Here is a 25,027-nt window from a genome sequence, read left to right on the forward strand (position 1 = left end):
GTCTCGGCCACTGTGGGGCCGTGCTCCGCGGGGGGCGGGGGCGAGGGGCCCTGCGGGTCTGGGGGCCAGCCGGGACCCCGCGGCTCGGCCAGGCAGGTGGCGGCCGAGCGGATTCCCCCGGGATGCGGCAGCCTGGAGTCGCCCGTCCCGTCCCGTCGGGGGGTGCCCCGGCCCCCTGCCGCTGTCCCCGCCGGGGCGGAGCCGCGCCCGGGAAGCCCCGGGAGGAGGAGCCGGGCCGGGACTTTCCCGGGGCCGCGGCCGGGGCGAGGCGAGGCGGCCGCGCTGGTGCTGGAGGTAAGTGGCTGCGGGGAGGGCGGCCCGGGGGCGCCGGTGCCCCCTTGGCCAGGGGGAGCGCGGCGGAGCCGGGGGCCTGGCGGGCAGCGGGCAGGGCTGCTTGCATCGGGGGGGAGTCCCGTGTGCTCGGCCCCGGCGCGGGGGTGCTGAGCCTGGCCGCCCGCGGTGCGCAGCAGCTCCCGCCCCGCCGGGGCTGAGCTCCTCGTCCTCGGCTGCCGCCGCCTGAGCGCTGGGGCGGTGGGCGCCGGCGGGGCGGCTGTGGGGCTCGGGGGTGCAGCGCTGGGCGCTGCCCCTCCCCGCTGCGGAGCCGTCGGCCACCGGTCCCGGCCGCTCTTGCGAGGGAGAGGGTGCTGGGGGGCACCTGCTGTCCTGGCGGGGGAGCGCAAAGCCAGTCCCGGGCTGGTGCTGACACCCAGGGGCAAGGTGCTTATTTTCTTGTCCCAGCGCTGCCGGAGCCCCGGCCGGGGGCTGCTAACTGCCCCCACGGGGGGGCTCGGCTAGCTGCCCCTCAAAAGGGCTGCGGGCGCAGGGGAAACCAGGGAGAGAGACGGCAAGAGCCTGGCTGGCGCGGAGGGGTTTTCTGAGGGCACAGGGTGACAACCCGAGCCAGTGGTTCATAACGCAACAGCAAAGCGGCTGGTGTGCCGGCCCTAGAGGAGAAAAACCAGATCAGTGGGTGGCTGGGGTTTGCCAAAACCACCGTGGTAGCCACCATGGGAGTAAAGGCATCTTACACTGAGGTACAAGCAGCCTCGGTGCAGGCGGTCGGGAGGGGAAGGCTTGGGCAGCTTTTGGGGGCGGGGGGCTCCTCTCTGCCAGGCTTGCAGGTTGACAGCACATTTCCAGGAAGGATCTCAGGACAAAGTCCCTGTGAGCGCTGTGCAAGAGGGACTCAGCAGCCTCTTGCCAGACCCTCGGCAGTAGCTGTTTGGGCTCCTGGGATGGAGCAGAGCACAGGATTTGTGCAGAAAGCAAAGTCAGGTGTTTAGGGCCATTATTTGCAGGCATTAGCAGGCCCCGGGGGAAACAAAATGTGCAGGGAGTAGCATGTTAGAGGAGCAGCCGGCTGGGTGGCTGGAACACGTTAGCTGTACACCAGGGTGGCTGGGAGCAGGGCAGTGCTCGTGCCACCGCCTGTGTCCCTGCAGTGCCCTTTCCCATGGCTGCTAAACGCTCCCACCGCAGACGGATGGACGTTTCCCTCTGGCCCTCAGGGCATCAGCTCTGCAAGTCAGCCGGCTGTCATGGGAAGAAAGAAAATAGCACCTGCATTACTAGGTCACGTTCAAGGAGCTGCAGGCACGAAAGAATGGCTTTAACACGCGCCGCTTGCCGGCGGCTGGCCCTTAATTGAAGCAGGCTGGCTGGCACGGGGAGCTGCACCATCCAGCAAGGCTGCTGCAGAGGTGCTGTGCGCCGGGGCAGGAAGCTGGTGCTGTGCCAGGCAGTGTATTGCAGTCAGGGTGCTGCTCTTCCCCCCACCCCCATTCCCAGCAGTGCCTGGAGAATCCTTCCTCAGCCCTAGGAGAGTCTGAAGACAGGGAGGAATTAGCCCAGCAAAGGGGGGCTGCAGTGTGTGTGCAAGCCTGGGGTCCGGGCCAGGCACACTGGGTAACATGAAGCAGGGGATGCTGCTGGTGGCAGGAGGGGGAGATGGGTCCCCTTCTGGGTTGTATGAGGGATAAAAGTTGAGTGTGCTATGGAAAGTCAGGGCTCTGGGGGCCTGAAGGGCACAGCTGCTCACCACAGGAGGCAGGACTTAACCTCGAGAGCAGGTTGGAGGTTACTTTTCCAGGAACAAGGAAGCAGGTGACAACACTCCAGCTCTGCTGGACCAGCGAGGTGGGCTTCCTCTAACGTGCACTGTGGAAGTGCGCAGGCATATGGCCAGCAGCCTCCTGAGCAAGCCTGAGCTGTGGGGGCTGGGGAGATGCAGGCACGACCCCACGATGCTCCTTAGTCATGCTGTTTGCTGCAACAAGTGGAAGTGTCCAGGGCAGCGATAAGTGAGCTGAGAAAACCCCTCTAGAGGGGATGGGGCTGACAGCACTGGAGAAGGGGAGCTGCTCTGTTCAAGGGGCACAGGCTGGTCTTCTGCAGCATCTTCAGCCCTGGGCTCCCCCAGGCAGGCTCAGTGGGCAGTGTTTGAGGTGGCTGTGCTTTGCATACTGAGGAAGGATGTTTGTCCCCTCCTTCACCTCTCTGGGACATCTGTGCTAGCAGATTGATACCTGACTGGTGGTAGCAGGCTGAGGTGCCCAGATGGGATGTCCAGTGGAATCCCGACAGTGTGTGCTGCTTTCCACAGGCTGGCAGGGGGAGTTCCATGCTCCCTGGCTTTTGGAAGCTCCTGCAGAAGGGCAGGAGGAAGGTCCTACCTCATTTTGCAGTGCTGGATTTCCACCTTGCACTCCGCCACTGCACCTGCAGACCCCCGGGACCCCACGTGCTGGGGTGACAGGCCAGCCAGGGAAAGCCTCAGGCCCCAGGCCGCAGGGCAGCCCCTTTGGAGGACTTGAGTGGCTGGAAAATCTCCTTGAAAATGCTCTTTTCAGCTTCTGCAGAATATGAGTCACGCACGAGTTGAACAATCCCCTTCCTTCCCCTCTTCTCCCACACACCCAAAATCCCCTGAGCGGGACCTGCAGCAGCCACTGATTCAGAAATTCATGGTACGAGGGCACCGCAGAGTCACATACAGGTTGGGGTTTTTTTCTTTTTTTTTCTTTCCATTGCTTAGCAAGGAGAAATGCAGAGCAAGGGACGGTGCCCGGAGGCTCTGCTCTGATCCTGCCCCTTTGCTAGAAGGCTCCGGTGGTTTCCGAAGGTCAGGCAGACGACCTTGACCCCAGCAGGACCCCCGTCTGGGTAGCCGGCAGTTCCCGCACCATGCTGGGGCTGGATGGGTTGCTGAGACCAGCCGCTGCCCCATCTGTGAGTGGGGCGCGCTGCCGCGGGGGGGCGGGGGCCTGCGCCTCGCTGGGGCCGGTGGGGAAGCGCCCCCGTCTGGGGCGCCGGGAGATGCGCCCCGGGAGCGCCGGGGCTGCGCTTCGCTCCGAAACCAGGCGCTTGCTAGCGGGAAGGAGGGAATGGGGGCGCGGGTGGGAAACGCCTCTCTCAGGCCCTCTCCGCAGGCAGGGTGCAGGGGCTGCCGCGTAAGTGGGAAGCGGGGAGCCGGAGAGCACCCCTCTGGGTGCCTGGCAGGGGTCTGCGGGGTCCTGGAGAGCTTCCCCCAGCCGGGGGGGACACCGGGCTCTGGGGCAGCTGCTCCTGGTTGGGTTCGGGGGGGCTTGGAGGTGACACCCCCGTACGGGAGGCGCACCCTCAAGGTGAGGTGATGCGGGGTGGGGACCTGGGGGTCCCAGGGCTGCAGCCAGGGTTGGGGCAGGGTCTGGGCGGCTCCAGCCACGCGGCACGGCAGGTCTTGCTGGGAAAGGGCGCGGTGGCGGCTCAGCGGAGACCGGTACTTGAAACTGGGGGGTGGGCAAACCCCTCCGTGCGCCCCCCGGGGGGGAACTCGGGGCACGGGCGCGCCAGGGGTGCCAGGCAGGGGACGGGCCGCCAGCATTTCCAGCCCGCCCGAAGCCCAAAACGCACGGGCGGGGAGCAGGCGGGCTGTGCCGAGCCCCGCTCCGAGCCGGGCCGTGCCGTACCGAGCCGTGCCGGGCCGAGCCGAGCCGAGCCGAGCCGGGCCATACCGTACCGAGCCGTGCCGCCGAGCGGGGCGGGGCGGTGACGTTCGGTCCCGTCATTTCCCGGCTCGGCGGGGTTTCTAGGGACTTTCCGGAGCGGCGGTGCCTTCCTGCCGCCGGCCCCGCTCACTCCCGCGCTCTCCCCGCAGGCCGCCGGCCGGCCCCGCGCAGACATGGACGAGCAGTTCCAGCCCGTGAGTGCGGCCCGGCCCGGCCCGGCTCGGCCCGGCGGGGAGGCTCAGCCCGGACCCGGACCCGGGGCTGGGCTGGGCCGGGCCACTGCCCGACCGCTCGGGTGGCGGGGGGAGAGGGGGGCTGTGCCCGTCCCTTCGGTGGGCGGTGGGGAGGGGGACTGTGCCTGTCCCCGGGTTGGGCACTGGGAGTGCGTGTGCCTGCTGCCGGGGTGGAAAAGGGGATCTGTGTCCACCGCCAGGGTGGGCAGTGGAGGGGTCTGTGCCTGCCCCCGTGGTGGGAGAGGGGGCTCTGTGCTTGCCCCCAAGGTGGGCAAAGGGAGGGTCTGCTGGTGCCCCTAGGAGTGGGCAGCGAGGTGTCTGCACCGGCTCACCCCTCTTCCCTGGGAGGGACGGGGGATCCCTGCCTGCCCCCCCCCCCAAGGTGGGCAATGGGGGTCTGTGCCAGAGTGCCCCCCCCCAGGGTGGGAGATGGGGGGGTCTGTGCCTGCCTGCCAGGGCAACTGGGGATTCCAGCCCCAACACACTTACCACTCATCTTCCTTCCCGTCGCCCAGTGCCTGGATGGGATTGACTATGATGACTTCAATTTTGGCTCCCACATGATGGAGCAGAAGGAGCCTCTGATGGAGACGGGTAAGGGCCCCTCTGGCTGTGCCCTCCCGGGGGTCCCTGGCTACAGTGGGGTTTCCCAACAGGCTGACTCATGCCCTGTAGTTCCCAGCAGCACCCTCACTGGCCCCACTGTGGGCTGGCTGGGAATCCCTGCCCTGTGCCACTGGGACGGGGTCTGTTCAGTCTGGCCCTGCTGCTTCACCTACCAGGGACCTGAGGTGGGGCTGCGACGGGTTCCTGGAGGCTCCCCAAGTGCCAGAGCATTCTCTGGCCCTTCCCTCCTCTCCCTGCCACTCTGACTGCCGCTGCTGGCTAGGCTCTGACAGCAGAGGGGCCAGGGGCCCTGAGGACCCCCCTGGGGTGAACAGGGGTCACCTCACTTTCAGCACCGTCCCTGTACCTCCAGCATCCTTACTGGGAGCATGTACTTTGGTTATTCTGTGTTTCTCACCGGTGCCTCTCCTCTCTGTCCTCCAGTGGAAGGTCCCTACCTTGTCATCATCGAGCAGCCAAAGCAGGTAAGGATGTCACGCAGGTAAGGGCAGGTGTAGCTGTCACCCTCTGCTCTCATGGCATCAGGTTTGGACCACCCTTGGCTGACCCCCTCTTTGCCTCCACAGCGGGGGTTCCGGTTTCGGTATGGCTGCGAGGGCCCTTCGCATGGGGGGCTGCCAGGAGCATCCAGTGAGAAGGGGCGCAAGACCTATCCCACCGTCAAGGTGAGCACTGCTGAGCACTGGGAGGGTGCTCTGAAGGAAGGAGGGGAGATGTGTGTTGAGCTCTGTGTGTCTCGTGGCACTGAGGTGTGGGAGGGCTGCGACAGGAGTGGGGGTGGCTGTGGGGAGTGGTAGCAGGGGTTTGTGGAGAGTCCTGCAGATTGCCGGGTCATTGTGCCTGATCCCCATCTCCTTTCTCCCTGCAGATCTGCAACTACACGGGGATGGCCCGGATCGAGGTGGACCTGGTGACGCACAGCGACCCTCCCCGTGTGCACGCCCACAGCCTGGTGGGCAAACAGTGCAACGAGGCTGGCAACTGTGTCGCCATCGTCGGACCCAAGGATATGACGGCTCAGTACGTGTGAGGGAGACCCGAGGTGGCCTCTTGCCCACGCGGGGGGGCGGGGGTCTGGCTGCAACTTTCAGGCTGGCAAGGAGAGGGGGTTAGTGCATCCAGGAGCTGGGTTTGCTGGATGGGGCCAGGGGTGGGTTTAGGCAAGGTCATGGGTACAGCTCTGTCCCCTCTGAGCATTTTGCTTGGCTCTGGGTCCGGCACGTGCAGCTTGTTCTGGGCTTCTTGTCCTCGGGGTTGCAGCTCCCCAGCTTCGCAGGTGACTTCTGAGGCCAGCCCGAGTCATGGGGTTATTCAGCAACTACTGCAGCTGCTCTTACACATCCAGCCCTGGCTGCTGGCTCAGTCTGGTCCTGTTTGCATGTCTCCAGCACTCCTGGTCCCCCCGCTTGGATTTGTCACCTGCGGGAGGCCGGAGTTTCCCAGCCAGCTCTTTCCTGGGCTCCTTTCCTCTCTGGCGTGGTTGCTGCGCACCACTTTTATGCCCTGCGCACATTGCCCCCCTGCTGCCTGAGTGTCACCGCTCTGTGCTTTGCTCAGCTCCTTTCTGGCCACAGGAGCCTGGTGCCCCCCAAGCCGGCTGCTCCCAGATCCCAGTGGGATCCCTCTTCTCCTCCAGATTCAGCAACCTGGGTGTGCTGCATGTCACCAAGAAGAATATGATGGAGATCATGAAGGAAAAGCTGAAGCAGCAGAAGATGCGCAACAGGAGCCACATGCTGACGGGTGAGGGCAGCCTGGGAGCTCAGGGGATCTTGCACCCCGAGGTGGCAGCTGGGGGTTAGCGTGGCACTGGGAGGGGGCATGTGGCGTACCCTGGAGCCCCATCCCCTTGCCTAGCCTGACAGTATCTCCCCCTGCCCTGGCAGAAGCGGAGCTGCGTGAGATCGAGCTGGAAGCGAAGGAGCTGAAGAAGGTGATGGACCTGAGCATCGTGCGGTTGCGCTTCACTGCCTACCTCCGCGACAGCAGCGGGAACTTCACACTGGCCCTCCAGCCCGTCATCTCAGACCCCATCCACGACAGCAGTGAGTGCAGGGCCGGGCCGGGGAGGGGGTGGGGCAGGATGGGCGGAGGAGGAGAGGGATGCTCTGTCTGCCGTATTGGCTCCCAACGCCTCCTCTTGCTCTGCAGAGTCCCCAGGAGCTTCCAACCTGAAGATCTCACGGATGGATAAGACAGCAGGCTCTGTGCGGGGAGGGGACGAGGTCTACTTGCTGTGTGATAAAGTTCAGAAAGGTAAAAGCTGTTCCCTCCAGCCAGGACCTTCTGGAAGGGGCTGCAGCAGGAGCCATCTGAAGCCCCTGGGTGGGCAGGGGTCTGCGGCCCCTGGAGCGTGGCTGGGGCAGGGGGACAGGTGGTGCCAGCATCCCTTCTCTCCCCAGATGACATCGAGGTGCGTTTCTATGAGGATGATGAGAACGGCTGGCAGGCTTTTGGGGACTTCTCCCCCACTGACGTGCACAAGCAGGTACGAGGGAGGTGAAGGGGCGTCCTGCTGTGCCATGGGGCAGCCGGGTGCCCTGTGTGGTGGGGGAGCCCCATCCCTAGCTCCAGGGAGGAGCGGGACCCCACGTCCATCTGTCCTGCCCGCAGTACGCCATCGTCTTCCGCACACCCCCCTACCACAAGCCCAAGATCGACCGCCCTGTCACCGTCTTCCTGCAGCTGAAGCGGAAGCGGGGGGGTGACGTGAGCGACTCCAAGCAGTTCACCTACTACCCCGTGGTGGAAGGTGAGCCCCCCCCAGCAGGCTGGCGTGCCCTCTGCCGCCAGGGCTGCCCCTCACCCTGCTGCCCCTCTCTCCCCGCAGATAAGGAAGAAGTAGAGAGGAAGCGCAAGAAAGTTCTGCCTCAATTTCCACAGCACTTTGGTGGGGGCTCACACATGGGGGGTGCTGGCGGCGGGGCTGGGGGCTTCGGTTCTGGAGGAGGTGAGTGGGGATGCGTCTTCCCCCTCCCTGCTCAGACAGCTGCAGCCTGGCCCTGGGGGCTCCCCACTTCCCTCTGGCCTCACCTGCCCCCCTCCTTGCTCTGCAGGTGGGAACCTCAGCTTCCCCTACTCCCCCGGGCTGGCCTACAACAGCATCTACTCGCCTGGCCCCCACCCCGTGGGAGGCTACCAGGGGGGTGTGCAGATGAAGGGCCCTGAGGCAGAGGGTCCTGGGAGCGACAGGCAGGCGCCCGCGGAGAGCATGTACTGCAAGGAGCTGCAGAAGCATGGTAGGAAGGGGCTACACTGGAGCAAGGGCTGGGGGGTGTTGGTTGGGAGAGGTGGCACGGGTTGGGGACCTTGCGGGGCTGGGCACTGCTCTCCTCCATGCCCGGGGCAGGATGCAGGAGGGTGGATGGGGCTGTTGCTCCTGGGGGTGACATCGTGCTTCGCCCCCTAGCCCAGCTGTGCCAGCTGTGGATGCTGGCGCTGGCCCGTCGCAATGCCCATGCCCTGCTCGACTACTCGGTCACCGCTGACCCCCGCATGCTGCTGGCAGTCCAGAGGCACCTGGCTGCATCGCAGGACGAGAATGGGGACACGTGAGTGCACGAGGGCTTGGGGGGGGAGAGCGTGGGAGCCTTGTTGGCCATCAGAGCTATCGGGGGCTCCAGGGGGTGGGAGGTGGCAGGGAGAAGCGTGGAGCTGAGCCAGGGGCCATCCCACTCTCTCTGCAGGCCTTTGCACCTTGCTGTTATCCATGAGCAGACAGCTGTGATCAAGCAGCTAATTGAGGTCATCATTAGCATCCCCAGCCAGCAGATCATCAACATCTCCAACAACCTGCAGCAGGTACAGGTTTCCCAGAGCAGCTGGTTCTCCTCTGCGTGGGCCTCACCCCCATCTCCTGGTCCTGAGGGCCCCCTTTGCTGCTCCTGCTGCGGGGAGGCTGCAGCGTTGAGCACAGTGCAGCCCTGCTGGCCAGGGTGGCGGTGCAGGACTTGGCTCCTCCTGAGAGTGCTACTGAGGGGGTGCTGCTGTCTTGCAGACGCCGCTGCATCTGGCAGTCATCACCAAGCAGCCCCAAGTGGTCCAGCTCCTGCTGCAAGCTCGTGCTGACCCCACCTTGCTGGACCGCTACGGCAATTCCCTGCTGCACCTGGCGCTCCAGGCTGGCGATGAAGAGATGCTGAGGACGCTGCTGGCCCATCTGGGCTCGGCTGCCCCTTACCTGCTCCGCCTGCCCAATTTCCATGGTGCGTGGGGCTGGGAGACGATGGGAAGCTGGTGGTGCCATCCCATGGGCTGGGCTGGAGGGCTGCTGAGCCTCTGCCTCTGTTGCAGGCCTCCTGCCTGTGCACTTGGCTGTGAAGGCAAAGAGCCTGGCCTGCCTGGACCTGCTGGTCAGGAAGGGAGCAGACGTGAATGCGGTGGAGAGGCAGGGCGGGAGGACCCCGCTGCACCTGGCCGTGGAGATGGAGAACCTGAACATGGCCACCCACCTGGTGAAGAAGGTACAGGAGGGCTGGTGGGCTGGTGGTTGTGGGATGGGGATGGGGCACAGCCCTGGCAGAGGTCAGGGTGTCCCTTGTGGTCTTGAGGTAACGGGGTGGGCGGGAGGCAGCCTATCCTCACAGGCTCGCGCCTTTCTCCATAGCTGGGAGCAGATGTCAACAGCCGGACTTTTGCGGGGAATACCCCCCTGCACCTGGCTGCGGGCCTGGGCTCCCCCACCCTCACCAAACTGCTCCTCAAAGCTGGTAAGGTGCTGCCCTCCCTCGTCTCCCTTCCCACCCCCGCGGGGCTGCCTGCCTCGGGGGGTGCCCGTGGGCAGGGGTCTGGGCAGACCTCTGGGCCAGCCCTCCCTTTTGGGGGCTCAGTCCACCCTTCCCTGACAGGGGCAGATGTGCTGTGCGAGAACGATGAGCCTGTGTCCTTGTCTGAGGCCAGCAGTGACACGGATGCCGACCCCGAGGAGCAGGAGCTGGCCATGGAGCTGGGGGAGCCAGCCCCCACCGTGGCATGCGTCACCAAGCCCGAGCCCCCCGCAGAGGGGCGGCAGGCAGAGCAGAGGCAGCGCCGCTGCCACACGCCCCTGGACCTGACTCGGAGCCAGAAGGTGCATGGTGGAGCGGGACAAACCCCTGGGAGCTGCTCCTGTGAGGATGCCCATGTCCCTCTGTATCCCGGGACGTGGCTGGTGCTTTGGAGGATGCTGACATCCGTGTGTCTGTCTGCAGGTGCGGGAGATCCTGCTGCAGGCATCCCAGCAGGGCCCTGAGGCAGAGCTGCCTGCTGCCCCCCGGCCAGGTGAGCAGCCCCTCTCCCCCCAAAAGCGCGGGCACCCTGCGGCCTCAGGGCTGGGCAGCGTGTGATGGGGGCAGCTCTCCCGCGCAGGGAAGGTCCTGTCGCTGGACAGCGAGGCACTGCAGGGGCTGGAGCAGCTGCTCAACCAGGACTGCAGCGGGTCGGACTGGATCGAGTTGGCCAAGCGCCTGGGGCTCTGCAGCCTAGTGGAGACCTACAAGGACACCCCCTCGCCCAGCGTCAGCCTCCTGCGCAGTTACGAGGTCAGTGCCTGGCCAGGGTGCCCCTGTCCCTCCCCGCCTGCCTGGCTGCTGGCCCTGCTCAGTGCCCTCTCTCTGCAGCTGGCGGGGGGCAGCCTCGAGGGGCTGCTGGAGGCCCTGGACTCCATGGGGCTCCGCAAGGCTGTGAGGATGCTCCACAAAACTGAGGCCCTGGAGAAGCTGCAAAGCACAGGTACAGGGAGTGAGGGGGGCTGGGGCGTGTGTGTGTGTGTGGTGTCCCCTGCTGCCCCCATGACCCTCAATCGCTGATGGCATCGGGGCTTGCTTTGCAGAGCTGAAGGAAGACAGTGCCTACGGCAGCGAGTCGGTGGAGGAGGAGGTGCCCACGCTGGCCCTGAAGCCGGGGCAGGGGGGTGAGCTGCCCCACAGCCAGCAGCCACAGGTGCACTGAGGGGCAGCAGCCCCCACGCCTGCCCAGGGGGGCCACATCGCTGCCCACACAAGTGCCTTCTGGACTTGGGGTCTGGCTGCCTGGACTCAGGGGGTATGGGATGCAGCCAGCTCCTGCCCCTCTCTGCTCTTATTTAATGGTCCCTTTTCTGAATAAAGGGACAGTTTCCATTAGCCTTTGCCCTCCCTCTCTCCAGCCCTGCCCTGAGCCAGCGGGCACTAACCCCCTCCCTCTGCCCTGAGCCCTGCCTGGGGCTGGGAGTCCAGCAGCAAGGAGGCAGCTGCCAGCCCCCTCCTCAGCACCCCTCCATGTGGGGGCTGTCCTCAGCCGTGGGGGAGAAACCACGGTGCACACAAGAAGTGAAGAGCGAGTTTTACTTCAGTAACCGAGAGAAGAAGCTGTACAAAGGTTTTTCTCCCCCGAGCCACCTGGGGCAAGGGGGGAATTTTTTTCTCTCTCTCTCTGTTTTTTTTTTTTTTTTTTTTTTTTTTTTTGCAATAGGCTCAAAAGAGCAGAATAAAAAGTTTGACACATTCGCAAAGTCAGTGCTGAAACCAGCTGGGTCCTGGGCAGCCGAGAGCAGCACGTTTGCCAGCCCCCCACCTGCTGCCCTTCCGCGGTCCCTGGACCCCTCCCTGCACACCCTGGGCACTCCTGTGCCACCTCGCACCCGACAAGCATCCTTCAGCCCACCCCGGGGTGGTGAGGGCTGCCTCAGCCTGCCCCTCACCTTGGCACGGAGGGAGCCCACAGCCGAGGAGGGGGCTGCACCACCGCTGCTGCAGCATGAGAACCTCGCAGCACTGCAGGCCGGGCTTTGCTGGCAGCCTCCGAGGGCCCCGTGGCCTTGCCTTTGAGAAGCGGCACAGGAAGGTAAGCTGGCTCCAGCCCATATGGCAGTGAGGACCCCCAGCTTCAGGGTCCACCTCCCCCCAGGAGTACTTACCCACTGCTGCCCAACATGCCCCAGGTACGATGCTCACACCCAGGCGGTACAAACAGGACTGGTCCAAGCTGCCGGGGGGGTCAGGAAGCATTGGTGCATCAGCCCCCTCATACAGCCACAAGTGCAGCAATGGGTGCTGCCATCCCAAGGTTGCCTCCTTGGCCTCAGTGGGCACAGGGCTGTCTCTCTCTGAAGGGTTACTGGTGCCCAGCGGGTGTGGGGGAAGAGGCAGCAGCACACACAGGAGCCCGTGCTCAGCTTGCTGCAGGGGGTGGCGGGGAGGCTGGGTCTCCCCCTAAGTCCATGTAAAAAACCTCTTACCCCAGAGTGCAGTGCCTACAGGACATGGCTGGATTTGTGGTTTGTTTTTTTTAAACAGTTCCCCAAAAGCATCAAAAGTAGCCCCCCCCAAAAAACAACCCTCCCTGGTGGTCAGCTCGATCTGGTACTAAAAAGTGCAAAACTGTATCACAAAAACTGTTCAAAAGTTGTAAGAAAGCAGGGAGGGTGCAGAGGTGGCTGGGGTGGCAGGGAGGGGGCCAGGTGCCATCACCCTGGCTCCCCTGGCTCCCAGTCCCAGGAACAGGGACAGGCCAGGGCTGGCCCCCTCCCCTCTGCTCCCCCTGGCACAACGGAGCTGGAGAAGTGGCCGCTGGCTTTGTTTTGCTGCATTTTTGTCCTGTTTGTTTTTTGGTGTTTTTTTGTTGTTTTTTGGTTTTTTTTAAAACCACTGAAGAATTGAGCCTAGTGGGTGGGTTTCAGTTGTTCGCCCTCCCCAGGCTGGGGTACTGGGTCCTGCAGCCAAGTGCAGGACAAAGAGGGACAGGAACGAGTCTGATGGGGCTGACTGTGTGGCAGCTCCCGTAGGCCAGGACTGGGGACTGTCCTGCTCTGCCACTGTTTCAGCAGAGGGGCCGTGGCCCTGCATGGCTGGTGCTGGCGGTCTGGGAAGGGCTGTCAACCCCCAGCTCATGCCACAGATGGACGGATTCATGCAGGGTCTCGGCAGGCATGTGGCCTCTACCTTGGTGCCGGGGGGACAGGAGCTGCAGCGCAGGTGCCCGACACCCCTTGCCTATGACTTCTGGGGGTGGCCAGGGGGCTGGCGGCTGGTGCGCTCCGAGATGTTGCGCTTCACCTTGGTGGCTGTGCCAGAGGGCTCTGCATTGAGCGAGGGGCTGGAGCGAGATTTTTTCAGGCCATCATCCTCCCCGCCTGCTGTGTCAAAGAGGGTAGACTCAAATGCTGCCAGGTCCTCGGAGCCGGCCTTCAGCTTGGCCCGTAGCAGCATGGCATAGGTGCCATAGCGGGATTTCTGGGGAGAACAGTGCAGCAAGAGGGGTCAGTGAGCTGGGTGCTGCCCCTCAGCCAGCAGCCCAGGGTGGGGGGATGCTCATGATCCCTCCACCTGGCCAGCATCCCAGGACAGAGGGGATGCTTGTGGTCCTGGACCATGGCAGTGCACTTCAGCCGATGGGGACAGGGGGACTGGGGGTGTCCCATCACTCAGGATGGCCAAGCAGGCAGGGGCAGAGGGGCTGGGGGCAGAGGGGCTGGGGGCAGAGGGGCTGGGGGCAGAGGGGCAGGTCTCCCAGCTCACCTCAAACTCCAGGTACTCTTCCTTCTGCTTCAGCTCCTCGTACTCCTTGCCCTTCACCTTCTTCTCTGGCAGTGAGGAGCGATGCTCCAGCAGCTCCGCTGACATTGTCTTGAACTTGGTCTCATGGCTCTTCACCTGCTCCTCCTGGGCAAGGGTGGCGTCACATCAGTGTCCTGCCCTGCCCTGTGCTCTGCCCCACCAGGAGCACGAGCCAGTTGGGGCCAGAACAGTTTTTTTTCCCTCCTAGGTGCAGCTGGGATCTCAGCTTCTGCTCCTGGGTTTGTTTGTTTTGTTTTTGAAAATGGCAGGCAAAAGCACAGGCCCTTGGGGGCAATCTGCTCCTGCCTTGTGGGGGGCTGACTGCAGTCTTAAAGCAGAAGAATTTAATCCCCTCTAAAACTAGGCTGCTGCTTTTTTTTAATCCTTTCTGCTCTATGAATAACTGCCCTGGCACGCGTGAGCACCAGCTAATCCCCCTGGCCGGTCGCCTTTCAAGGTCCTGGCCCTGGCAGGACCCTGCAAGCCACAGCATGGGACCGCGTTTCTCCTCCATGATGTGTCTCCATTGCCTGTCTCCCATCCCCGCCGCTGGAACAAGGTCTCGCCACCCACCCCCAGCCTCAGCACCCCCTCACTCCATGTCTCCCTGGCCATGCTCCCTTGGCCCTGCACCCTGCTGGGATGCAGCTGGGTGTGTGGCACCACACAGGTCCCTCCACAGGGGACCGTGCCACCAGCAGACCCCGGGGTCTGTCCCCTGCTCCTGGCTGCGCCCACACCCTGGCCCACCTGGGACAGCCTGGTGCAGGAGCTGGGCAGCAGCGGGCGGCTGAACTTCTTCTGGGAGCCGATAGCTGCAGGGAAGGGGGGTGCAGAGAACATGGCTGCCACCACGTTGATGCGCGTGATCCATGAGTGCATCTGTTCAGGGTTCCTGGGGAGAAAGGCCAAGCCACATCTGGGCTTCAAGTGTCACAGACAGAGGGATCCCTGCAGACAAGATCTGGGTCCCCCAGCCTGGCCCTGGGGCTCTGCTTCTAGTGACTCAGGCCATGGCGAGCCCACCAGGCTGGGAAGAGGAGCCAGGCAAAGCACAGCGCTGACACCGGGTCCCTTTCTTCCCAGAAAGGGCCAGGACAGGAGAGCACAACGTGGCCCCATCCCACCCTCTGCTCCAGTCAGACAAGCCCCTGTGCCCCAGCATGGGGCTCAGCCGGCGATCCTGGGGGACTCACTGTGCTTGGAAGAGGAAGACCCTCCAGTCAGCTGTCCTGAGGTAGAAGACATTGGGTCGCTTGCTGTAGTCAGATGCCCGCGTGGCAAGCGAGTGGTGGATGCTAATAGCATTCTTCAGCTCTTCTTCCACCAGTGCCTTCCCTGGCTTATACTCCTCCTGCAAATCACGGGGTGTTTCAGAGCCGGCTTAGGGATGCACCCCACTGTGAGTCAGCTCTATGAGGCCGTGGGAACTGCAGGCAAGCACTGGCAGTGGGAGGGGGTTGGAGATCACCCTCCACCAGGCTGCGGTGGGCTCTGCCTCCAACTCATGCTGCACCACGGGGAGACACTGCCCAGTCTGGGTACACAGCTGGGCAACAGCATGGTGGCTGTTCCCTGCTGCCCTGCAGCGTGTATGCCTGCAGGTAACTGGATGTGAGACAGCCCCCCCGCCCTAGGTAGAGACCTTGGGGTCTCCTCCCTCCCCAGCCAAGCCCTCACATGCAGGGCCCTCGGTCAGCAGCCTTTCGCTGCCCAGGCTGAGCCTCAGCAGCCCGGGAACAGGGATGCCACCAGGTCTGCAAGCAATGGCTCAAGAAGGCACGGTGCTGAGTCTGCTTAGGGCAGGCTTTGCAATGCTGTGCACTGCATCCCCTCTCTTGCTGTTGTAGGGACTGCTGTGACCTCCCCCCGGGTTGGGGACAATCCCCCTCCCTGGCACAGACGTGGGTGGCCCCGCTGCTGCCTACCTTCTGCAGGTAGAGAATCATCCCCTTCAGGATGGCGTGGAAGGGCTTCCAGCCGCGCTTCCCTCGGGGTGCTGCCAGGGAGGAGAGAGCAGCCCAGACATCAGCCCCAACGCCAAGCAGGGGGAAGGCATCCACCCACCCCTGTCCTCCTCCAGCCAGGCCTGCCACGACACACACGTCACCCCACCCCGGGGATGGGTGCCACGCCAGGACTGTCCCCATGCACCTGAGCCCATGCTGGCCACGTGGCTGGCAGATGGTGTTGCTGGCAGGGGGGGTGCCTGGCGCCTGCTGAGGCCAGCACCACTGCGCTCCCCGCCTCGCCGCCCACCCTGCCACTCAGCTTCACTGCTGCCTCCCTGCTCGGGGACAGGGATGGGGATGAGGCGGTGCTGCCTGCCAGGTAATGCTGGCTCTCGATCTAATCAGATCAAGGCGATCAAGGCAGCATTAGATGGCCAGGGCTTAAGAGGGGATTTTAAGGTGGAAATGGCCCAACCAGCAGCAGCCCACTGTGCAACCCCTTCCTTCATCCCTGCCATCCCATGGCAAGGGTGTATCCCCTGGGGAGCCCACCCCACCTTCCCTGCCTGCCCCCTTCCCAGCTGAATTTTGCCTGGCACAGCCAGCCAGTCAGGGGCCAATGCTGGAGGCTGGCATGATGCTACAGTTTGATGTCATATAGTGACTTCTGCCCTGCTCCCCACTGGGTTTCTGGAATGCACCAGTACCCACTTGCTCAGCATCCCCCTCGCCCCTGCAGGCTCCCAGGCACCTACTTTTCTTGCAGTCAGGATCAGCGTGGATCTTGCGCACTAACAGTCCATGCTTGTAGGTTGCAATGCTGGAGTCTTGGGAGAAGTCCAGAAAGGGGTTACTACAGCTGCTGATGCGCTTGATGGATTTCGGGTTGGGGTCTGCCAGCTCCGAGAGGGACTTTCTCAGCTCCTCTTCATCTCTGACAGACACAGATTGGGGTGGGGAAAGGGTCTGTTGCCTCGATGGGGACAGCAAGCACCAAGCCTCCCACTTGCCAGTGCCACTTTTAGGCCTGGCTTCTGAAAGGGAGGCCAGGAGCAGCAGACCAGGCTGAGCAGTTTGCCATCACCATGAGCAAGCATCACAAACCCAGCCATGCCTCTGCGCCTCTGCTCCTCTAGGCAGCTGTGGTGCTGCCTGGCCCCTCAAAAGACAAGGCATCGGGGTGTCTGTTGCTGGTTTGAAGGGGGGCGGGCAGCCCCAGGAAGTGAGGAGCCTTTTTGGACAGGGCTGAGACTGATGCCAGCCAGGCTGATGAACCAAGGGCCATGAAGGAGCAGCCCCCTGGGGCTTGGCACTACCACAGCCCCCTGGCCTGTGACATATGGGCTTGCAGGTTCCCAGCAGGCAGGAGAGAAGGTCTAAAAAGAAACCCCCCCTAAAGAGAGACCCAGGCTGTTGTCCCCACACCTCGAGGGCAGCAACCGGACTACAGGGCTCAAAGCCACCAGCAAAGGGCTGCAGGGACCCGGCGGTAAGGAGCCCTCGGTGTGGGCAGGATGCTGGCAGCCCTGGTGGCAAGCTTCCCTCCAGGTCACGGCCCGGTGCTGCAGGCAGGCGGGCTGCTGCGGGCAGGCTGCACCGCTGCCGCTCCCCCCTCCCCGCAGGAAGATGTGGGAGCCCAGAGCTGCTGCCTCCCCCCTCCCTCAGACCCGCTCGCTGCTAATTAAACCCCTCAGCATCTGCCGGTGTCTCCATGGCAGCAGCCCGAGCCATTGGCTCAGCGCTGGCGGTACCGCCGGGCTGATTAATCCCCGCAGCGCGGGCCCTGCCGCTCCTGCTGCGGGAGATGGCAGCTGTGGGTGAGGGTGCGGGCACCCTGCGGGGCCCTGGCACAGCCACGGCCCCCCCAGCCTGCCCGCTTCCACCCCAGGCGCAGCCGCCAAGGCGTGAAGCAACACCAAAGCCACGGGAGCCGGCCTCCCCCCAGGGTGCCGGGGAGGACATCCCGGTGGAGGTGCTGAGGGCAGCCCGGGGTACACCACCTGCACCCCCGGCCCACCCCAGCCAGCCTGAGCTCCCTCTCCCGCCCACATCCTCGCAGGAGCACCCATCCTGCAGTGCCACTGCTGATGCAGCCTCTGGGGCAGAGCAATGCTGCAGCGGGCAGGCAGCAGGGGCAAGGAAGCCTCCCCCCTCCCCATACCGGCCAGCCCCGCTGCCCACCCAGCACCGGGTGGCAGCATCCCCTGGAGGGATACTCACATGGCCCACTGCAGCTTCTCATTCTTGATGGAGCCATACAGAGCCTGAAGAGAGAAGAGCAGGGGGTCAGGAGGAGAGCGTTGCTGGGTCAGGGGAGCTGCGCTGGGGGGTGCAGGGGGCATGCCAGGACTGCTCAGGGACACTGGAGGTTAAGGCAACCCCAGGTCAGTTAATCTCCTGGCTCGGCCAGCCAGCTGACCTTGCTTCAGGGCTACAGACACCTTCTCCTGGGCACCACAGGACCTGCAAGCCCCCATCCACCCCAGGCACAGACCGGGGATGGCCCTGGCTGCCTCCTCTCCCTCTCCACCTGCCCGTGATGGTGGCACAGCATTAGCAGCATGATGGCGAGGTGCACCAAACATTTCCAATTGCTTGGGAGAGCCGCTTCTCCCCACACCAAGGTGTCCCAGGCTGGCCAAAGTGACAGCCTTCAGGCGACCTGGGCCACAGGAGAGCAAGCTTTCAGGCCAGACTTCAATGGTGCGTGTCGGCACCCTGCTCAGCAGGACCTCAGCCTGCTCCAGGGTCCCCAGCAGCTCCAGGTCACAACACACCACAGCCAGTGACCCCCCTGCCATCAGCCACCTGTGCTGGGCTGGCAGAGATGGGCTCAGGGCAGCACCCGGTGTGCTGCCGTGATGCAATGCTCCCGTGGCAGCACATGTAGGCTTCGGGAGAGACTTCAGCGCTGAGCTGGCCCTGGACCTGCAAAGCCACCATCACGCTGTCACTCACCAGGCCCTCAGAGGACCTTGTGGCTGGTGGAGGCAGGATGGGTGTTTGCTGACTGCTGGGCAGCTGTGGCCTGGGGTGGCTGAGGTCTGTTCCTACCCCCTCCCCAGCATTCCCCAAGCACCCTTCCCTCCCTGGGGACCCAAACACCACCGAGCTGAGCAAGGCAGGACCTGCTGCCTGCACCTCAGCACAGGAACAAGCAGAGCCCCCCTTGCAGCAGGATGCTCCAGGGCCCCACTCCCAAGTGTTTCTCTGGCCCGAGCTGGGCACCAAGCCAGAAGCACTCAGCACAGCTCTGCAAACGGGGAGGCTCCAAAAAGGGTTTCAACACGGCGCTTGCAGAGAGCTTCAGCGCAAGATCTGGAAGCCATCATCCTTGGAGGAAAATAATCGAGTCTCGCACAGGCTGTTCAGGCAGCTGTCAGCATCCATCACTGGGCTGGAGACTGCTGCTGGGAGACCTTGCTGGTGGCTGAGAAAGTACAACTGGAGGCGTGCAGGGGTGCGGGAAAGCCGGCCTGCAGGCAGGCCCCAGTGGTGTCTGGGGAAGGGACATCCATCACTTCCCCAGGAGGCGCGGCGGCCAGGACGGAGCAGGGACCTTGTTCCTCTCGCACTTCCCCATCAGGGAAACACTGGGACAACACCAGCTTGCTTCTCAGAGGAGGAAAAAGATCGCCCCAATCTAGTGGGCGGAAAGCAGGATTCAGTTGTCTGCTGGGGAGACAGGAGGCTCAGGGCCTCAGCACCTGAGATTAGACCCCAGCCCCATTTGTGCAGCCCTAGCGCTGGAAGGGCAGAGGATGCCAAGGCGTGAGCAGAGGGTACCCACCAGCGGGTTGGCAGCAAGGCAGCCGGAGGAGCACAGGTTGCAAAGGGACCTAGAGAAGAACGTGGTGCAAAAAACCCCAACACAATAGTCCTGTAGAACATAACCTGGAAGCAGAGCAGGGGTAGAAGCATGCATGTCAGAGGACTGCAGATGACAAGGAGTCACCCCAGGAAACAGGAAGGGATCTTAGTCACTGCCAGGGATGCAGCTGAAAGATGCTGAGAAGCGGGGACTAGAAACTGCAGAAAAGCTCCTTGGAAAGAGCAGGCAGAATGGGATGTGTGGCTTGGCTTCCACCCAGCTCAGTGGCAATACAGAGAGGGGTCAGCTCCCTCTCCCCATGGAAGGGAGACACGAGCCAACTAACAGGGATTTTGGAGGGCAGGACAAGGCACCGCACCAAGGGGGACCACAGCCCTCAGGCCCCCAGCCCCACACAGGGGATGGCTGCTCAACACCAGGTGAACAAGCCAATGGCAGAAGATGCTCGAGGAGTAGGTCTGGATGGCACAGTGCTGGACTGAAGAACAGTCCAGCAGAGCACCACACTACAAAAACCTGGGCCCTGGGGCTGCCGGCGAACACTTCAAATGCTGAACTGCCTTGTGGCTTCAAAAGGCTCCAGCCGCTCTGCTACAAGCCCTGACAGCATCCCACAAACCCGCTGCAGGCAGGAGTTGCCAAGTACCCCCACCTCAGAGATGGCGGGGATTGAGAGGGCAATGCAAAGCTTTACATCTACGCTTAAATCCTGCCAAGACTCTGCTCGGCTAAACACCAACCCCAGCCAACACCGGTCTCAGGAACAAAGCTGGTGGACTCAGCCCAAGTCCTAGCTGAGCAGATGCACTCCAGCCACAAAGCCCACCCTGCTTTTCTGGCCCCATGGCAGTACCACCACCCATTAGTCCACTGAACTCTGCACTCTTTGGTGCGTGGACCATTTCTGCTGGGGAAGCACAGGCAGTGCAGGCTCCTGACACTCACAACCATGCCAGCAGAGACCAGACGCACCAGTTTCACGGCTCAGCAGGTCCCCCTCTCCAGGATGTCTTTGCGCTGTGGATTCATTCCCCCTGGGCTGAAAGGATGGCACCTCTTGGCACCTCTGAGCTTGCAAGCAGAAAGCAGGGTGCTGGCCTGATGCTGCTGTGGCTAACCCCATGCGTGGCTGGGTTTGTCATCGATGGGTTATGAGCTCACCGCTGCAGCATGCCAGCCAGCCAGCTCTGCCCTAGACATGCAGTGCTGAAGAGACCTAGAAATACAGTGTCCCAGCAGGATTTCCAACTGAATCAACATCTGTCTTTGGTGCCCTCCCTTCCAAAAGCCAACTGAGAGGATGCCCCTGAATCCAGCTCTAGCAAATGTCTCCAGGAGGGGTGCAGGCTGCACTGGGTAAGGGGCAGGTGGCTCTGATGCTCCAGCCCAGCCTTAGCGCCAGCCCCTACACAAGCAGGGCAGGGAGAAGACATCCCCCTTCAGGTCCTCAGCTCAGAGCAGACCAGAGGGGAGACCCAACGCTGGTTCGGGGAGCCAGGCAGCAAGCTGGCCTGGGCCTGGGCACTGCCTTGACAGGACCATACCAGGGCTGTAGCCCAGCACTCAAGTAACAGGGGAGGGTTAAGGCAGGAACGTAGGCATTCTGCAGATGGTTTTAACCCTTTCTGGGGTGCCTCTTTTACAGATCATAATTCTTATGAACACATCCCCTTTCCAGTCTGCAGGTTCCTGTGCTAAGCAACAGTGCTCAGCTCTCAGCGCTGCAAGATGCCCTGTACAGGTCAAGGTTCCCCTTCCTCCTGCTGGCCCTGTGATGAGCCACAGCTGCGTAACATTCTGCAAGACAGGCTTCACAGCCACTAAGTGCCCTCCCTGCAGTCATTCTGCCTCTCTCCGTGCCTGACAGCGTTTCAATACGAGACCTCAATTACTGGTTTTCCCCAACTTTTCCTTAGCGAAGTATCTTTCCTCACACGCAGCCCCAAAGCTCTGTCAGATCCCCCAGACACCCAGACCCACCCCACCCCCCCGAGATGTGCAGATATAGATGGCACAGTCAGAACAGGGATGTATGTCAGACGGAACCGTACCTACATCAGGTCTCTAATTCACCTTGGCAGCCCCCCTGCACCTCCGCTGCCTGCCCAGCAAGCACAACCCATGCTCAAGGGCTCATCATCACAGGCATGCACCGACCCTGCTGCCTACATCCCATGTCCCCCCCTCCACTCCACTGCAGAGGGGTTCCTGTGTGCCCAGAGCAGAGCGACTTGGGGACAGACTTTTTTCCCCCATAGGATGGACCGCCACGGGGACAGCATCCCGTGCGTCACCTTCCACCCCACTGCAGGCAGCAATTAGCAGGCAGTGGGGAACTGCTACCCATCCCTGCCCTGCACTTTCAACTCAGCACCACCATAACCTGCACCAACCTCTTAAAACATCCCTTGCCCAGCCAACGACCGCCCCCCGGACGGCAGACCCCCCTGTGCCTCCCAGCGCAGCCCCGCAACCGCGGGAAGCAGCGGCCGAGCATCTCCCAACTGCGCGTTTCCATCCGAGTGCGTCACAAGTTAATGCTGCCCCCAGACCGTACTGCGCTATGACAGCATCGCCGCTTGGCACGGCCCTCGTGTCCCCGCCGGGCTGGTTTTGACCACGGGGCCAGCCCAGGCGGCTCTGGGGTCCCCCTGCGCCCACGGCAGCGCAGGGGCCGGGGGGGGACACCCCCTCTGGCTGCTATACCGGCGGCAGGCGCCCAGCCGAGGTGGGACGCGCCCGGGGACAGCCTGTTCGCCTCTCCTCTCCTAGGACTGATGCACACCAGCTAACACCTCCAAAAGGGAGCTCGGCTCACAACCGGCAAGCTCTCAGCAGTAAAAAGCCCTTATTTTTTTTTCGGGCCAGGCAGCCACTCCTTCCTCTCCAGCTCGGCTGGGCTGGGAGCGGGGGCTGCAGCGCTGCCCCCCGGCTCTTCCCGCCGCCCCAGCCGGGGGCCGGGCTGCCCTGGCCCCGCTGCCCGGCTCGGCGCAGCCCTTGGCAGGGAGCCCACGGAGCTTGTCACTTACGCTAAGCGGGAGGGCTGGTCCCAGCGGTGCAGCTCTGTCCTGGATTCTTCTCGCGGGGATGTTTTCGAGCAGCCAGCGTTGCTGTCAGCCCGTGGTGAGCGACGCAATGTCACCCAGGGCTCGCCGTGCCCCCGCCGCCCCCCTGCTCGGGCTAGGGCCGGGGGGGGGGCGGCAGGGACGGAGAGGGGCACCCGGCCCCGCCGGCAGCGGGCGGGGGGTACACCCGGGGCCGCCCGCCCGCCGTACCCGCGCCGGGCTGGGCTGTGCGGGTCCCGCCCGCCCCCCCGCCGGTGCGCGGCGCATCCCCCCGCGCCATCCCCGGCCCCGCGCTTACCGGCTTCTTCTTGCGGCGGCTCTGGAGACGGCTGACCACCAGGTCGGTGTAGAGCACCGGCTTGAGGGTGCGGGAGCGCTGGGGCCAGCCGTAGCAGAAGGTCTCCACGCCGCGGTAGTTGCGCCCGTAGCGCACCGAGCACATGGAGCGGGACCGCATGCGCCCCGCGCTGCTGTTGATGCTGTTGACACCGATCATCCTGCCGCCGGCGGCGGGGGGAGGGCGGCGCGCCCGGCGGCCCTGCCCGCCCTGCCTGCCCTGTCTGCCGCGGCCCGCTCCGCCGCCGCCGCCTGTTGAAGCCGGGCCGGGCCGGGCAGGGCTCGGCGGCTGCTGCCCGACAGAGGCGGAGCCGCGCCCGCCCCGCCCGCCCGCCGCAGCCAATGGCGGCCCGCGGCGCCCGGCCGAGCCGAGCCGAGCCGAGCCGGGCCGTGCCGAGCGACCGCATCCCTGGCGCTGATGCCACACGAGTTGTTGGAGCTGCTCCCGGTGCACCGTCGCTGCCTCCCCCCCAAGCGCACACACGGCCGGGTGACAGCGGGGGTGACACCCCCCGGGCTCGGTGCCACCCGGGCGGGCTTCAGAGCTGCCTCTACCCTGCCCACACGGGACCCTCCAGAGGGGCGAGCTGCTGGGAGACAGGCCCGGGGGTGTGTGCTGGAGGCTTCCACCCGCCGTGCCCACCTCCCGCCGGCCCCTCGGGGGTCGGGCCGGGAAGGCCAGCGGCCGGAGCCGCCCCGCTGGCTCAGACAGGGCAGGGGCGCTCCGGGCAGCGCTTCCCGGGAAGCCGCAAAGGCTGGGCACCCTTGCGAGAAGGCACGGGGATCGACGCGTAATTCAGGCTTGACTGAGTAGGCGACGCGGCCGGTGGAGAAATTTTCCACTCTGTCCTAACCGCTTGGCACAGCGATGGCTGGGCATGGCGAGGGAAGGGGTGCCTGGCCCACCAGATGTGCTGGGCTGCCCCGAGCCTGGAGCAGGCACGGGAGATGGGGCAAGGCAGCGCTCCCGGGTGAAACAGGCAAAAAAGCAAAACAAAAAGAAAGAAGCCCCGGGGATTAGACTGAGCAAGCGTTCCTGTGATTATAGCTCAGAGGTGGGAGCTGGGGCTTTCTTCCCACACTGCTAATCACTTACCCAGCACTCCGAGCATCTGAGCCCTGCTGTTGTGCCTCCAGGGTGGGAGGTGGGGGCCCATCCTACCTTCCTCCCCTGGGGACCCAACTGCATTGTCAGGCTTAATTCATTAACATCTGTGAAGTGCCCTGGGCCCCTAGGCTGGAAGGCAGCACAGATTCAGCTCGCTCCTGCAATCACTAAGCAGCGCTGGAGAGAAATGGGGTCTGATTTGGCCATGCTGTGTTGCTGCCAGCCAGCAAAGCATAAAGTTAAGCTAAAAGAATAAGGAAGATGGGGAAGAGCTATAGCTCCACAAGGTGATCAGTCATGTAAAGTTCAAACGCACATCTGAAATATAAGACAACCAGCAACAGTGAGCGAAATCCCAGGGGGCCTGGGCTAAAATCACACTGACAAAAAAAAAGCAACACCACAAGAGCCAATCAAAACACCACTAGCTCCAGGACATCCCACTTTGCCTCCTTCCTTGCTGCGTGGGCAGCTGCCTTCATCTGGCCACAGTAATCTGGGTCCAAGCCTGCAGAAATGGGCATCCTCGGGCACGACATTATACGGGTTCTTAGATCCTCAGCATGGCCCCTGTGCGGAGGACACCCACATCAGAAAGCTGGGCAACCCTGCTGTGGAGCACAATTCTTCAGGGGAGCTTTCAGAGCCAGAGGAAAGGGTTTCCAGCAGCAGTGCCGGTAAAGGCATCACTGCCTTACTCTAGCAGCAGTGCTGTGCAGGGCAGCCAGGGGAATGTGGTGCTCCGCTGTGAAAGCACAAGCTTTCAAGTGTTTTTGTTTCTCCTGCGTAAAACCGGGATTGTTTACATGTATTATCTAGTAGCACATAAAGTTCTCATCTGACTCAGGCTGTCACCCGCTCTCAGGCATCGTGCTGTGTTTGTCTTGGGACTTCTTGCAGTCAGAAACAAGGGGAGCACCCAGGCTCCCTGCTGGTCTGTTCCTGATGCTGTCCCCAGGGTCACAGGGGACTGTGGCCTTGTGTCCCCTGCAGTCACCTAGGTCCTGCCCTGCTGTCCCCATGCCCTGGCGGTGAGTGCTGTGGGTGAGGGCCTCCAGCTCTGAAGCCTGGTAGCAGCCTATGTTGTCTCCCCAGGCAGTCTTGGAAGAGCCCCCAGGACCCTTCTTCTGCACTGTGGGAGCTGCTCATAGGCCCAGCCCTGAGCCTTGGGAAGCTCCTGTGAAGCCTGCTAGCCCTTCCCTTCCCCTGCTGCCTTTAGGAAATGCGTGTGCTCCTGGAGCACTAAAATTAGCCAGCCAGCTGTGCGGCACACTTGCACAGGAGCCTCAGTCCCCAGACAGCCTGCCAGCCAGGTCTGCCGAGGAGGCAGTGTTCTACCAAGGGTAACAGGGCTACTAGCACAGGCTGACATGGG

The 25,027-nt window shown here is 63.4% G+C and overlaps 2 protein-coding genes across 8 annotated transcripts in view; one reads left to right on the top strand and one right to left on the bottom strand.

Moving 5' to 3' along the window:
• The first annotated feature begins 196 nt into the window (after positions 1-196).
• Positions 197-10,947, top strand: NFKB2 (nuclear factor kappa B subunit 2). Its single transcript, XM_080400798.1, has 24 exons — positions 197-294; positions 3,035-3,228; positions 4,136-4,180; positions 4,735-4,813; positions 5,270-5,310; positions 5,413-5,511; positions 5,715-5,866; positions 6,483-6,589; positions 6,733-6,891; positions 6,998-7,102; positions 7,249-7,334; positions 7,460-7,598; positions 7,677-7,796; positions 7,903-8,085; positions 8,256-8,397; positions 8,533-8,647; positions 8,844-9,051; positions 9,140-9,309; positions 9,453-9,555; positions 9,694-9,914; positions 10,036-10,105; positions 10,193-10,365; positions 10,444-10,555; positions 10,656-10,947. The coding sequence occupies exons 2-24, from the start codon at positions 3,184-3,186 to the stop codon at positions 10,772-10,774; spliced, it is 2,793 nt and encodes a 930-aa protein (XP_080256924.1). The 5' UTR covers positions 197-294; positions 3,035-3,183; the 3' UTR covers positions 10,775-10,947.
• A 410-nt stretch (positions 10,948-11,357) lies between these two features.
• Positions 11,358-25,027, bottom strand: part of PSD (pleckstrin and Sec7 domain containing) — a 47,356-nt gene continuing 33,686 nt past the window's right edge. For all 7 annotated transcript variants that reach the window (XM_080400784.1, XM_080400783.1, XM_080400782.1 and 4 more), the window contains 7 exons: positions 17,532-17,575; positions 16,067-16,245; positions 15,288-15,358; positions 14,556-14,713; positions 14,110-14,254; positions 13,321-13,464; positions 11,358-13,035 (listed from right to left, as the gene is read on the bottom strand). In XM_080400784.1, the coding sequence (XP_080256910.1) occupies positions 12,796-13,035; positions 13,321-13,464; positions 14,110-14,254; positions 14,556-14,713; positions 15,288-15,358; positions 16,067-16,245; positions 17,532-17,575 (981 nt within the window). In that variant the 3' untranslated portion in view covers positions 11,358-12,795. The remainder of the gene's footprint in view (positions 13,036-13,320; positions 13,465-14,109; positions 14,255-14,555; positions 14,714-15,287; positions 15,359-16,066; positions 16,246-17,531; positions 17,576-25,027) is intronic.

This window comes from Falco punctatus, assembly GCF_963210335.1.
Source record: "Falco punctatus genome assembly, chromosome: 9".
Classification (NCBI taxonomy): domain Eukaryota; kingdom Metazoa; phylum Chordata; class Aves; order Falconiformes; family Falconidae; genus Falco; species Falco punctatus.

Coding starts and splice junctions, on each gene's coding strand:
- NFKB2 (XM_080400798.1), top strand. CDS start 3,184: ATGCTGGGGCTGGATGGGTTGCTGAGACCAGCCGCTGCCCCATCT. Junction 7,599..7,676: donor CTACTACCCCGTGGTGGAAG/GTGAGCCCCCCC, acceptor CTCTCCCCGCAG/ATAAGGAAGAAGTAGAGAGG. Junction 10,366..10,443: donor GCCTCCTGCGCAGTTACGAG/GTCAGTGCCTGG, acceptor CTCTCTCTGCAG/CTGGCGGGGGGCAGCCTCGA.